The sequence below is a fragment of the Filobasidium floriforme genome (genome assembly GCF_021052385.1).
Source record: "Filobasidium floriforme strain CBS 6241 chromosome Unknown HD553scaffold_2, whole genome shotgun sequence".
Taxonomy (NCBI): Eukaryota; Fungi; Basidiomycota; class Tremellomycetes; order Filobasidiales; family Filobasidiaceae; genus Filobasidium; species Filobasidium floriforme.
The window spans coordinates 1,361,019-1,374,490 of record NW_025763623.1 but is presented as its reverse complement, the minus strand read 5'-3'; the positions used below and the strand labels follow the sequence as shown (position 1 = coordinate 1,374,490).

At 53.8% G+C, this 13,472-nt stretch overlaps 4 protein-coding genes across 4 annotated transcripts; 2 read left to right on the top strand and 2 right to left on the bottom strand.

The window, feature by feature from the left end:
* The first annotated feature begins 1,473 nt into the window (after positions 1 to 1,473).
* On the top strand, positions 1,474 to 3,981 carry HD553DRAFT_292084 (high affinity glucose transporter ght1). Its single transcript, XM_046178396.1, has 10 exons — positions 1,474 to 1,783; positions 1,865 to 1,965; positions 2,028 to 2,218; positions 2,289 to 2,567; positions 2,638 to 2,704; positions 2,782 to 2,868; positions 2,970 to 3,115; positions 3,191 to 3,264; positions 3,343 to 3,406; positions 3,495 to 3,981. Exons 1-10 carry the CDS (start codon positions 1,483 to 1,485, stop codon positions 3,745 to 3,747), a joined length of 1,563 nt encoding a protein of 520 aa, XP_046039856.1. The 5' UTR covers positions 1,474 to 1,482; the 3' UTR covers positions 3,748 to 3,981.
* A 1,489-nt stretch (positions 3,982 to 5,470) lies between these two features.
* On the top strand, positions 5,471 to 8,406 carry HD553DRAFT_339138 (putative glycogen synthase; the record flags this gene model as incomplete). The annotated part of the gene is made up of 11 exons (XM_046182413.1): positions 5,471 to 5,673; positions 5,774 to 6,023; positions 6,103 to 6,329; positions 6,397 to 6,497; positions 6,570 to 6,788; positions 6,853 to 7,353; positions 7,426 to 7,538; positions 7,603 to 7,665; positions 7,736 to 8,003; positions 8,078 to 8,134; positions 8,204 to 8,406. 11 exons carry the CDS (start codon positions 5,471 to 5,473, stop codon positions 8,404 to 8,406), a joined length of 2,205 nt encoding a protein of 734 aa, XP_046039855.1.
* A 591-nt stretch (positions 8,407 to 8,997) lies between these two features.
* On the bottom strand, positions 8,998 to 10,449 carry HD553DRAFT_304844 (putative mitochondrion protein). The gene is made up of 7 exons (XM_046179074.1): positions 10,070 to 10,449; positions 9,945 to 10,003; positions 9,784 to 9,880; positions 9,654 to 9,718; positions 9,398 to 9,589; positions 9,242 to 9,325; positions 8,998 to 9,174 (listed from the first exon to the last, which is right to left on the bottom strand). The coding sequence occupies exons 1-7, from the start codon at positions 10,334 to 10,336 to the stop codon at positions 9,051 to 9,053; spliced, it is 888 nt and encodes a 295-aa protein (XP_046039854.1). The 5' UTR covers positions 10,337 to 10,449; the 3' UTR covers positions 8,998 to 9,050.
* A 406-nt stretch (positions 10,450 to 10,855) lies between these two features.
* HD553DRAFT_267733 (Rad17 cell cycle checkpoint protein-domain-containing protein) lies at positions 10,856 to 13,220 on the bottom strand (the record flags this gene model as incomplete). The annotated part of the gene is made up of 10 exons (XM_046177539.1): positions 10,856 to 11,171; positions 11,238 to 11,323; positions 11,392 to 11,541; positions 11,613 to 11,746; positions 11,800 to 11,873; positions 11,928 to 12,215; positions 12,289 to 12,691; positions 12,761 to 12,893; positions 12,955 to 13,092; positions 13,155 to 13,220. The coding sequence occupies 10 exons, from the start codon at positions 13,218 to 13,220 to the stop codon at positions 10,856 to 10,858; spliced, it is 1,788 nt and encodes a 595-aa protein (XP_046039853.1).
* Between the last annotated feature and the right edge of the window lie 252 nt (positions 13,221 to 13,472).

The following is a 13,472-nucleotide window of genomic DNA, read 5'->3' as shown; positions in this document are numbered from 1 at the left end:
CCCAGCGGCATTGACCATGAGCGTGATGACCAAGTTCGTTGTCTGGTCCTTCTCCCTGGGCAACTGCATGGTTATCAAACATGTTGGTGGTATGGTTGTCAAGGTTCCTGGCAAATACGAAGGCATCAACGACACCTTCGATATCTGTCCTACCAAGTATGTACAATTCCTCCGATCTCCGGAGTATGAGGGGGAAACATTTGCATCCCAATCTCAACCTTTGACGAGCTGTACAGGGATAGTTGTGCGAAGACGAGGGGACTGAGTGTAACCTTGTTCCAGTGGCAGTAACTCTGTGTATGACGAGGATCTCCCTTGTCCGGCCAATCTGATCCAGTATCAGCCAACTCGCCTCCATCAATACGATGCCTTCAAGCCTGGTTTCCGACGATTCATTTCAGGTTTCTGCGCGATGATCGTAACGATACTGCGTGATCAGACCTAGCCCGCCGGACATTTCGAGTTACCTGGGAAGAGAAAGATCACGTACAGGCCCGGGTCCCGGTTTCACGGTATCGACCCTTCCACCCAGTCAGCGATGTGAAACGTAGTCGCCCGATGGACGCGACGAGCGGTCGCGTCGCCTGCCAAGCTAATCCGTTTCAGCCGCAACGTCATCGCCTCGTTTGCCCGCAGTCAGGGGGGAGATGTTGAGGCTGTCTCGGTCAGTTTTCTGCCGCAATTCCCCGAACAGCTGGCAGTTGCCAAGTTTCGGTCAGTGATAGATGGAGAGCCCAGAAGATTATTACAGCTGACGTCGCATCCCAACCGAACGAGACCAGCTGATCCGAAGATCACCCTCAGCCGCGCTTGGCGCATCACACGCGCGGCAAAAGTGCTCCAGGGCGAATGAGAATGCTACGCTTCGCTGAAATCCAGTGATGGCTTGCGGCACTGGCTCGGTGAGCCCCGAGTTCCCAAAATCTCTTGCCGCTACACCATCCCATGGCCGTCACTCCTCCGGAGACATGCTCTTTCGAGGGTAGTCTTGGCCCCTCTTGTAACTCCGCACTGGAGAAGGGCATTCGACGTCTTTCCCCGTGGATTGCAAGACGACAGCCTTGTGGAGGAACCACAGCCGACAGTCGTGTCGACCCCGAACTGTATATAGGCAGAAGCGATGCTGTGACTTGACGATATGAGGTAGCACGATAATCGCTAGATCGCACGAACGACATTTACAAATTTTGAACCCGTTTAGTTCAGCAGCTTCCTCAAGATGGGTCTAGGAAACCGGTAAGTAATTGGCGCTAGTCTATGCTCAACTGCCCATGTTTAGAATGTTGACGAGCGCTTCTCAACATGTAGTCATTTTATGATCAAGGGGACGAGGGTTGGGATTGAGGCGCTCATTCTGGGTGTCCTTACGAATATCGGAGGCAAGTCAATACGGTGATCTGGATTCGTTATACTCTCTCTGATTCTCCGCATACCCTCGATGGAAATAGGCTTCTTGTTTGGTGAGTCAGCATTGGTATCTGAATGCGACCGTACACCATGTTGATGCTTTCGACTTCCATCCGTCTGTGCGCAGGATATGATACCGGTCAAATCTCTCAGATCCTGTTGTTCGAAGACTTTATCGATCGGTTCGGGCAGACGAACGCACAGGGGGAGAAGGAGTTCGAGTCGATCGTCTCCTCGCTGTTGGTTTCTCTCATGAGCATTGGCACTCTATTCGGAGCCCTCATTGGAAGCTTTTTCCTGGATCGATGGGGACGTCGAAAGACTCTCACTTTCGCAGTCTTCTGGTTCATCATCGGAAACATCATCCAAATCACAGGTACGGTCACGCTCGAACCTTACGATTGGCTACCACATTACTGATAGAGCGTGTCCGCTACTCGCGATGTCGCCTTTTCAGCGATGAGAAGTTGGGTGCACATCACGATCGGCCGAATGGTCGCCGGTCTTGGCGTCGGATCTCTGTCCATCGCGGTTCCCCTTTACATGTCGGAAACGTCGGTGCGTCGCGCTACACTTCCATATCAAGAATGACCATATTGACCATACCCTGATCCGTACAGCCCAAGGAGATCCGAGGAACCATCGTCGCCTCGTACCAATTCTTGATCACTATCGGTATCCTTGTCGCCAACCTGATCAACTATGGTACGAGGACGATCGAAGACAGCGACGCCTCTTGGCGAATCGTCATCGGTATCGGTATCTTCTTCTCCTTGCCTCTCGGAATCGGCATCATGTTTGCACCTGAGAGGTGAGTCGCGACTCTTTGGTAGCAGTCGGACTCTGCCATTTAGCTCAATCTGAATTGCGTACTGTTACAGCCCCCGTTGGCTCGCTGGGAAGGGAGACTGGGAGGGCGCGCACCTCGCCTCTGCTCGACTCCGAGGTTGCAAGGACAACATGCAGGACATTTACGTTCTTCAAGACATGCAAGAGATGCGAGAGTCGATCGAGATGCAGCAAGCGGCCGGCGAAGGAACCTGGATGGAGTGCATCACTGGAGGAGCGTCTGGCATCCCAAAATTGGTATACCGAACCGTTCTCGGGTGCGCCGTCCAATTCTTGCAGCAATGGACCGGTGTCAATTACTTCTTCTACTAGTGAGTTGGGCGGCGCTGCGTCTGAGAGGGTTCAACTTGGCGTGTCGCTGATCAGGTCTCCCTCGATAAGCGGGGCCACCATCTTCCAAGCCGCTGGTACCGAGGATCCCATCTTGGTCCAACTGATTCTGGGAGCCGTGAGTTAGACCAGGTTGCCTACCGTATTGACGAGATGGCTAAGCGGCACGCCCGAATATCTTGTTCGTCGATTCAGGTCAACGTGGTCTGCACGGTCCCTGGACTATGGTGGCTCGAACGCGTCGGACGTCGTACACCCCTCTTCTACGGTGCGCTCTGGCAGGTAGGTCATCTGAGATCGCCTCGGTCTACGATGCGTTGTATCCGAGAAACGAGCAACAGGCTGACCCCCTTCGTGGCCCTTTCTGCGTGATATGATCGCAGGCTGTCTGGCTCCTGATCTTCGCCTCGATCGGTGTCGCAAGGCCACCGCAGGAAAACGACTCTAGCGGAGTTGTTATGATAGTCGCCGCTTGCATGTTCATCGCTTCGTTCGCCAGTACCTGGGGACCCGGTGCTTGGGTCGTCATGTAAGTCGGTTCTCAAGGCGAACATATGTCTTGCTTCATCTTCTGACTGGCTTCTGTATTTTGTCCTTTGACTAGCGGCGAGATCTTCCCCCTACGTACCAGGGCCAAACAGGCGAGTTTAGCCACCGCTTTCAACTGGCTTGGTAACTGTGAGTACTCGACTATCAGAAAGAAATAAGCATTCCGTAAGTGCGAACACTAAACTTTACGATATGCTTTTTCGACAGTCATGATCGCGTTCTTGACCCCGTTCGCGGACAGCGGGATCGGATTCGCCTTTGGTTTCGTCCTGTAAGCCTCGTGCCGCACCGTCCAGTGCATTCATCTCGCGCCGATTCAACTGCGCTGAGACCAATCTTCTTTTCGCCTCTCTTTGTAGATTCGGTACCAACCTCGCCGCAGCGCTCCTCATCTGGTTCTTCTGCTACGAATCCAAGGGCCTCTCACTCGAAGCCGTCGACACGATGTACAGCGAAAAGGGCTTGAAACCGTGGCATTCGGCCAAATGGGTGCCCGCTGGGTATACGGATAGGAAGAATCGGGACGAACAGTATTGGATCGAGCACGCTCATGCCAAGGGGACTGGGAATGGGGAGGTCAAGACGACGCCGACTAGGTTGAGCGACGATTGAGTCATTAGCGAGCTCGGTGGAGATGAGGGGGAGGAAGTCGACTGTATTTGTAGCGATCTCAAGAGACTTCGAACGTTTGCGAGGATTGTGATCTCATTCGCGTCGAGGTTGAGACACGAGGTGTAGCATCTTCTCGAGCATACAGGCATGATGCATCACAAAGCGCAGTCAGCCGCTCAGCAGCTTTCGCTACATTGAGCATGGCGCGACTGTGACTTGGATGAACGATCGAATGAGGTCTCGAGCGAATGAGATCCGTCTGAAATGAAACCATCAAGTTGCCGGCGGGAGTTGATCTGAGCGAGGCACCGAATGACTCGCAAGTCACGTGAGTCACAATTGCCTCTCTCAGCGTGCGTGTGTTTAGCCGAACCGAGAGGTCGCTGGGAGATGGGAGACGAGGACGAGGCGCGTCCCCGTGTGTAGAAAAGCGTGTGTGTGTGAGAGTGCGGGGCCACAGTCCATGTCTCGACCCGCCATCCCGGTTCTGGGGTTTCGTCGACGTTGGGGACTTGCCCCTCTTGGTAATCGATATCGTGGGGATATGGGGTGTCGATAGGTTCGAAGGAGAGGCTGGGAGATCAGACCTTTGCAGCTTGCGAATAACTGACGTTTCACAACTTCGTTTCATACGAGACTGAAGCGTTTGACGTGGTCTGATCTCTGATCACTTGGCGCTAGCATGGGTCCTGCTCGCCGCCTTGTACGTCATCGACGATCATTCCCGTCCGCTCAGTGTGTGGTGCCCTTGGCTCATCTCGCGCGACGGGTCTCGGGTCAAATCCTCCCCCCCTTCCCCCTCCTCCTCGTGCCAGCGTCTCCAACGACCCCTGCTCTGCTCCCCATCGACCCAACTCAAAGTGTGCCCCACACCCACCTCACACCTACCTCACACTCCATCATCCTTCAATCAGGTCTGACCTCTTTACCACAACATCCTATCAACCCATCTTCTGATCTCGACCGAAAACACACGAAAACAGCTGTCGGAATCAGAGCTATCACGAGTGAGGTGAGTCGAATTCAGGATCTCTCGTTGTCTCTCTCGGAATGGGGTCCGGGACACGTAATGGAGCTCGCAGCATTCGGACTCGTCAGCGAGGCAAGACTCGAAAGCGAATGGTGGTCAAGGGGGAAGATTGAAAGTGGATGCCCCTTTGTCGGGGTTCCTTTGGCTGTCGAGAGTCTACCGGTCGAAGCTAGCGGAATGGAGACATGTGCGAAAGGAATTGGGCGAAAGGGGGTAGCACAGACGGGCAGAAAGGAGTAGTCGGGTCGATGGTGTCCAATCTAAAGGATCGACCTGGTTGCTGGTATCCTCTGCTCGTCAGAAGGTGCAAATGATCGAGTCTGGATGAAACGAACGGGATGCGGGCGAAGGAGGTCATGAGACATGCAAACGGGCTTGAAAGGGGGAAAGCCGACAAAGTCCTGCCGGTACCGGCTGAACAGTCCTATATCGCTTGATCGGAGAGTTCGGGCTAGCAACCTGAATATAGGCTCGAATTCACTGACATTGCTCGCTGCTTGCTCGCCTCGACACCTCGATTTCGCAATACAATCACGGCACACACAGTATCATACAACTAGCTTTCTGACATCACCTCGGATTCTGCCTCCCGTCAAGTCGGCCTAGCAACTCTCCGCCCCCCCACCCAAACCCACAACCCCTACTTTCACTCCCCCTTTCTTTCTAAACCCTCCCGCACAACCCTCACGCACCATGTCCGCCACCCCGACTCCTCGTACGGTACACGACCCGCTCCTCTTCGAAGTCGCCTGGGAGGTAGCCAACAAGGTCGGAGGTATCTACACCGTCATCAAGACCAAGGCTCCCGTCACCGTCGCCGAGTATGGGAGCAGGTACACGTTGATCGGGCCGTTGAGCTACAAGACGGCGCCTATGGAGGTGGAGAATGTCGAACCGTGAGTCCCTCAAGAAGTGGATAGACTGGGAGCCCCGGGGGAAAAGTCCTCTTGCGAGAGTTGTGGCTGTGGCTGACAATTTCCGCCGTGCATCTTGTAGTCCCGCTGGATCGCCGCTCGCCCTCTCGCTCCAAGCCATGAGGGACCGAGGTATCAAGCTCATCTACGGTCGATGGCTGATCGAGGGAGCGCCCAAGGTCATCCTCTTTGACACTGGGTCGGCTTACAACCGGTTGGACGAGTGGAAGGCCGATCTCTGGAACTTGGCTGGGATCCCTACTCCGCCGAATGATAACGAGACCAACGAGACGATCGTCTTTGGGTACTTGGTCGCTTGGTTCTTGGGCGAGGTGAGCGGGGTCTGCCCAAACAAGAAGAATATGTTGAAAGAGCAGCGTAGCAGTTAACGCTCTTTCCTTGTGATACCAGTTCGCTGCCCGCCACAGGACCTCGGCCATTATCGGACACTTCCACGAATGGCAAGCCGGTCTGGCCATCCCGCTCTGTCGAAAACGTCATATCGACGTGACGACCATCTTCACCACCCACGCGACCCTCTTGGGAAGGTACCTCTGTGCCGGATCGGTCGATTTCTACAACAACTTGCAGTACTTTGATGTCGATCACGAGGCTGGGAAGCGAGGGATTTACCACAGGTGCGGCGTTTTCTTTATGCCGCGGCGATCGTATTGGCTGATAGATTCGATTCGGTGTATCATGCAGGTACTGTATCGAGCGATCGTCGGCCCACTGCGCCGATGTCTTTACCACCGTCAGTCACGTTACCGCTTTCGAGAGCGAGCACTTGTTGAAGCGAAAGCCCGGTGCGTGATGTCATGTTCGAGAAATAAGGGAACGCATCACTGATCCGCATACTACGGCCGGGTCTCGTACAGACGGAGTTCTTCCCAACGGTCTCAACGTCGTCAAGTTCCAGGCGATGCACGAGTTCCAAAACTTGCACGCCCTCTCCAAGGCCAAGATCAACGAATTCATCCGAGGTCACTTTTACGGGCACTACGACTTTGACCTCGAGAACACGGTCTACATGTTTACCGCGGGAAGGTACGAATACAGGAACAAGGGTGTCGACATGTTCCTCGAGAGTTTGGCCCGTGAGTACCGAGAGGTGTAGAAACGCGACGAGGCGGCCGTACTTACCAATTCGGTCTGTTACAGGTCTGAACAGCCGATTGCAAAAGATGGGCTCCAAGACGACTGTTGTCGCTTTCATCATCATGCCCGCTGCCACCAACTCGTACACGATCGAAGCCCTCAAGGGGCAGGCCGTCATCAAGCAGTTGCAGGACACCGTTCAAGAGATCCAGAACAGGATTGGAAACCGATTGTTCGAACACGCCGCTCGATACGACGGAGAGCTCGGAACCGAGGTTCCCGACGCCAAGAGCTTGTTGTCGGACGAGGACAAGATCCTCCTCAAACGTCGAGTGTTTGCGCTCAAGAGGAACTCGCTCCCTCCCGTCACCACCCACAACATGCAAGACGACGCCAACGATCCGATCTTGAACCAGATCAGGAGGACTCAGTTGTTCAACAAGAAGAACGACAGGGTCAAGGTCGTCTTCCACCCCGAGTTTTTGAACTCGAACAACCCGATTTTGGGTCTGGATTACGAAGAGTTTGTCAGGGGATGTCACTTGGGAGTCTTCCCCAGTTACTGTGAGTCGAAGGTGATTGCATGATGAAATCGAAGTAACGTCCGCTCAACCTATGATACGATTGGACCCGCAGACGAGCCTTGGGGTTACACTCCGGCCGAGTGTACCGTGATGGGAATCCCATCGATCACGACCAACTTGTCTGGATTCGGTTGTTTCATGGAGGACTTGCTCGAGTCGCCCGAGGTGGGTCGTTCGCGGGTCGCGCCGCGCTGGGCGTCGCATGGGCTGACCGGTCATTCATGATCAGGACTACGGGTGTTACATTGTCGACAGGCGATCTCAATCGGTCGAAGACTCGGTCGAGCAGCTCGTGAGTTTCGCTGCATCGATCTCAAAGCTCGCATGCAGCGTTCTGATCTGCTTCTGATGTCCATCCGCAGACCAACCAACTCTTGTCGTTCTCGACCAAGACTCGTCGTCAGCGTATTAACCAGCGAAACAGGACCGAGCGTCTCTCCGAGCTGCTCGACTGGAAGGCTCTCGGCCTCGAGTACGCCAAGGCCAGGCAGTTGGCGCTTCGTCGAGCCTACCCCGACTCGTTTGGCGACGACGAGCCCGACTTTATCGGAACCACCCGGGTCGGTGCACCCTTCAGCGCTCCTGGAAGCCCGAAGTACAAGAGCGGCGCCATGACCCCCGGTGAATTCGGTAAGTTTCGTGTGTCCTACCAGTTCGTGGCTCGAAGGTTCTTTATTCACGAGAGCTTCGTCTCATGGCTGCAGGCACCTTGACCGAAGAGATGGAGGGTCTTTCTACTTCGGATTACATGGGTGGCCGTGGTAAGCTTCATAGAGGCAGCCAGTTTGACTCTCGAACCTATCGCTCATGTTTACGCCCGAATTGGACAGCCTGGCACGGAACCCAAGACGAGGATGAGGAGACCTCGTACCCCTTCCCCTTGGTCATGAAGCAGACCCGTAACCGATCCGACTCGCTCAGTTCGGCCATCTCTGGGACCATGACCCCTAGCGGCGGACGAAGATTGACGGAAAAGGATTTGATGGCCGCTGACGAGGCGTTGACCAACAACACCCACGTCAATGGGCACTAGTCTCGGCGACGACTCGACTGTTCCGGATTTCGCATTTCTCGGAAAATGATCAGGTAGCAATCCTCTCTCGATCAGCTCTTTTTTAATTCTCAAACATGGTCTGTCGGTCTGTCATCGCTGTACTATATAGCTCGCCGTACAATTTTCCAGCAGGGGATTTTGTACGGTCTGTTTTTGATGATGTACATCAGGTGTCACGGAACTTCATGGTAGCCGAGTCTTACAAGAAGGTTCATGGTCTCGATTGGCATCTCTACCAGATCACTGGCCACGCTGAACTGACGACCTGGGCTCCTGACTGTACAGCTGACAAAGAGACAGACACCCAACTGCAACATCTATTACAGTCAGAGTTCCATCAGGGTGATTGTGTTAAATTGGACCCATTACTGCTATCCATACCTGCCGTTTCTCTCCTTTGAAAGCCTTTGGCTCCGAGAGGCAGCACAAACTCATGATCAAGGTAACAACTTCCTGCTACGCTTGGTGGGAGGGGAGGTGCAAACTTCCCGCACAATCAACTGCGATACAGAGACAGTCACAAGCTATCCTAATCGGATGCGCGCAGCTTGAAAATCGAAGAAGAATCTTGATCTGGTTCGCAGCTTTTATGCTTCTTATCGCTATTTCATAATAAACATGTACTATTCCTCTTCGACAATTTTGTTGATCAAGGTTCCGACTCCATGCGACACTCGAACCCTGAACTCGTCTCCAGCTTTTAGGACCCTCCTTGGCTCGCTAGTCCAGCCGACGCCAGCGGGAGTTCTATCAAGACATATCGAGGCGTTCGTCAGTCAGATTACCCTGGGGATCGAAAGCGTCTTTGACTTACCCGGTCAGGATGATCGTTCCAGGCATGAGGGTAGTACCCTGGGACAAGAAGGAGATGATCTTGCGGACCGAAAAGATGAGATCGCTGAAGCCGCACGAAAAGAGAACGATCAGGCTCGCTGAACACCGAGGCTAGCTAATGCTTCGAGAGACTCACTCCAGCCCACTCTGTTGCACTGTCTGTCCATTAAGACTGCTCTGGATGGTCATCTTCCCGATATCCTCGATCTGGGATGCGTGGACAAACGCCGGTCCGATCGGACAAGCCCGATCGAAGGACTTTGAATATGACCATTGACTCTGAGCGAATTGTTGGATACGCGAAGAGACGTCGTTGGCTGCGGTAAAACTGGAGAATATAGAGAGTGTCATCAGCTACTTGTAAGACCGCGGACATTGAAGGCTCAACGCACCCTAAGAGATAGTCTAGCGCATCGGCCTCGGAGACGTTCTTGCATTGCTTCCCGATGACAACCGCCTGCGATCACGTTGATAGAGTCAGCTTGACACGAAGTGGAATCCAGAAAGAGGTAGTACACATACCAGCTCTGCTTCATAGTCTGCTGCATTGTCCTTCAAGAACGATTTGGGCAGGATGGTCTCCTCGGGCCATGGTCCGCCTAACGAGGTGGACGGTTTCCTATGCGAAATGACAGCTTCATCAGCGTCAGCGAGGGCAGAGCCAGCGATAGAGCTTCACTTACATAAACACGGTCGGCACCTCCGGTATAGGCATGTTGACTTCCTTGGCATGCTTGATGTACTGGTATAGAGACGAGCTCAGCCTCGAGACCGAGATCGTCACCATTATTACTGAACGCCGACTCACGTTCAACCCGATGCATCGGATCGTACCGACTTCTCCTGCCTGTAACGGGCTCAACAGCTTTTCCACCGTCGCCTTCTCTCCGGTAGGTTCTCCTGCGTTCAAAATAGAATCTCCCGAGTAGACGTTCACCTCGATCGGTTTCGATTCGTAAGAAGCGAGTCCGACATCGAGGTTGGGATCGGAAGGTTGACCGATCAGAGGTCGTTTGCCAGCTTGCGGGATGAAGCGGATGAGGCGACTGAACGAGGACATTTTACGGATCGACATGGGATAGCTGTTGGCTCTGTTCGATCGATGTACGCTGATCAGAGTTGATATAGGTAGGTTGTTGATGTGTACATGCTCTATGCAGGGCAAAAGCAAGCAAGGCAACGCCGATTCCCCGGACATTTCGGCTCATCGACGCGCCGAAGAAGGAGCCGGGAGATCCGAAACGGGGCCAGCAACAGGCTGAATATAGCATCATCAACATATTGCAACAGCGATGACATCTCGTTACAAGGCTACGTTTAAGGTCAATCATCGTCCTCAATATCATCATCCAGCAGATATGTACTAGTAGTCGGAGGTAACAACTCTTCGTCCGAGATGTGCTCGGCGGTAGGAAGTTTACTGCTTGTAGCAAAGGTGTTCATCGTTTCATTCGTTTCGTGATCATTGGAGAGGTCCGCTCCATCGTCCTTTTCTCCCAATATATCCAAGTCATTCATGTTCTCGTTTAGGCTCGTAAAGGGTTCGTCTTCTGCAGTTATCGGCACGTCTGAGGAGGAAGAAGGAAACGGCTTATTAGCGTTTCATATTTGGCGGTGCGACGAGGCGCGCAGTACCAGTCGACTTGCCATGTCCTCGTCGTTTCAACAGACGTATCATAGGCAAAAACTCGGTAGCCAGGACCGCATTCGATCGCTGCCCGCGATACGTATTGGTCGAGACATCTTCCTGGTTGTCGGCCGGTTCCCACATGCCGTCCAGGCTATCACGTGGCTGTGCCGACTCTCCTGCTCGAGCCAGCCAGCGAGTTATATCGGCGAGGGTCGCTTGGTTGAGTTTGCCAGACTTGATCCATCGGAAAAAGTCGGGTTTGAACATCTTCTGATGGTTTCTAAGTCAACTCAAGGGGGAATCAGATGCTTGTCTCGCCCTCCATATCCGTTGCGGTGAGACTCACTTGGGTACGGGCGCTGGCAGACCAGCTACGACCCCCCGAACGGCGACGTGAAAGGCATAAGCGATGGCTTGTGACGATCGTTGCCACTACAGGAAATCGAACAATCCATTTCAGCTGACGATGAGCAATTCTGCATAACACGCTATTGGCTCACTAGATCGTCGTCGGTCTTCATCCGATCGGCATCACATATCGCTTCGAGACATTCGTCAAGCTCATCAATATCCGCACAGAACTGTGGCATATTCTGGTGGATCCATAGCATAAACGTCGCCGTGTCAACAGGTGCCGTGCTCAACAGTTCCTGGGATGAAGAATAGCGTAATCGCTCAGGACTTCAACAGTAAAATCGGATGGAACGTGCGCGCCGCTCACCTCGAAATCGTTCTCGTATCGCGGCCGAGAATGTCGACGTAAATGATTCGGCAGCGGATTCGTCGCCAGATATTCCGCCTCCTTGGCTCTCGCTAGACCGTCGTCATCGCCATCCTCACTCGTCTCGCCGATCCCTGTTGAGAGACATGAGCGCGATACCTTGCGGGTTTGGGTATCGGCAACTTACGTTTATTATACAGGACCTTGCCGAGCGCGTGAAACAAGCCCAAACTCTGTTCTCGGCGGGCGATCTGATTCAACCTATCTTGCGATGTGAGTGTATATTCTCTTCGTATAAAACCAGGCTCGACATACAAGATCTGCATCTCCTTCGATCCCGAAACCTTCCCCTTTCCGCCACCGCGACTGCCTTTCCCCTTCTTCGGAAGAGCGGTCTTCCCAGATACAGCACTTGTCAAGGCCGCAGAGCTGGTCTTCATCAACATTTCGAGCGAATTCACGGCGCTTCTCAAATCCCCGTTCGAGGTCTGAGCGATGAGCTGCACTACGTCGTTGGAAGGTCGATCTGAAGCGATCGGAATGGCAAGGCCCAGGACTCGCTTGAGAGCTTTGGTGATAAAGGTAGGTGCCATCGACAGGAAGCTTTACGACGCAGGTTCACAAGCGCGGTTTAGCTACAGCGACGATGATGGTGCGGCCTTCCGGTTAGACTCACTCGATCGTCGTTACGGCGGGACTAGCCAGGACTGCCTCGCCAACGACGCTCTTCAAATCCCACGCCCCGTCGCTCGAGCTGTCGGCTCCACCTCTGGCGCTCCATGGCTCTTCGGCCGCGCCACTATGTCCGACGTCGGGTATGACCACAACTAAAGGCGAGCTATTCGAACTGTAATCCCGAGTGAAATCTAGCAATGCGCCATGAAATGCTTGACGTGTCGGATAGTGAGACAGGTTCGGCAATGACGTGATGAGCAGTAGCCGCGGATATGTCGTGGAACCCGTGGCTGGGGTTTGACTTGACATGGAAGGACGACTGTCCTCGATTCCGGCGATGGGAAGAGACGAGTAGGAATTTCTCGACAGAAACGTGATGAGCTTGCTGGTCAGACTTTCTCTCTCTGTGCGGCGGAATGCGAGTCAACGAGCTGTAATTTGACCTTACCCCGCATCACAACCGATAAACTTACCTACATCTCCCCGAAATCCCCAATCTTCAAAACCCTCGTTCCATTCTATCACCTCGACGCCCATCTCTCCAGCGATAGCTCGGACGCTGGTCGACTTGCCGACACCCGCCGGACCGGTCAAGAGCAGTATGCGCTGAAAGGCAACAAACATCAGACCACAAACCAGATACTGGTAAGAGAGAAAGATGCCTCACTCGATACTTTCTCACTCGCTCGGCTGCCTGCTTGCTGAAATTCACACCGACATCCAGCCCTGCCGGACGCCCATATAGCGCTTCTTCCAACCAAGATTTGACCTGACTGATCCTCGTCTTGGAAGGTGCCAGATCTGCCTAGCACGGCAGGCCCTTGTCAGTGTCTCGAAACACACAGGCGGAAAGCATACCCATCTTACTATTGTCGTAGGAGCGTATCGATCCGCCCACATAGAACTCGGCTGTGAACCCTCGCGCTCATCCATCTGCATCTCATCTGCTTTCCCTACGATCTCGCGCTTCCTCTTTGTCCCCCGCTCAGAGTCTTGGAGTCTAGCCTTGCTTGTAGAGGCTTTCCGTCGAGAGGAATACGTCCCGGAGACGAGCTCGACCTCTGAATCGCTCGGCTCCCAAACCAGAGCATCGTCCGCCGAGAACCGTGGCGACGAGACGAGATCCGTGACGATCGGTTCTTCCCTTTCCCTTGCCCGTGTAGAACCCTTCTTACGAGCCGGAAC

What these genes read in the sequence shown, in the direction of transcription:
- HD553DRAFT_304844 (XM_046179074.1), bottom strand. Translation starts at nt 10,336, where the DNA reads ATGTCGATCCGTAAAATGTCCTCGTTCAGTCGCCTCATCCGCTTCATC. An exon ending in TCCGATGCATCGGGTTGAAC is followed by an intron (nt 10,004 to 10,069) that starts GTGAGTCGGCGT and finishes TCTCTATACCAG; the next exon opens with TACATCAAGCATGCCAAGGA. An exon ending in GTGCAACAGAGTGGGCTGGA is followed by an intron (nt 9,326 to 9,397) that starts GTGAGTCTCTCG and finishes GTGCGGCTTCAG; the next exon opens with CGATCTCATCTTTTCGGTCC.
- HD553DRAFT_292084 (XM_046178396.1), top strand. Translation starts at nt 1,483, where the DNA reads ATGCGACCGTACACCATGTTGATGCTTTCGACTTCCATCCGTCTGTGC. An exon ending in ATCATGTTTGCACCTGAGAG is followed by an intron (nt 2,219 to 2,288) that starts GTGAGTCGCGAC and finishes GTACTGTTACAG; the next exon opens with CCCCCGTTGGCTCGCTGGGA. An exon ending in CCCGGTGCTTGGGTCGTCAT is followed by an intron (nt 3,116 to 3,190) that starts GTAAGTCGGTTC and finishes TCCTTTGACTAG; the next exon opens with CGGCGAGATCTTCCCCCTAC.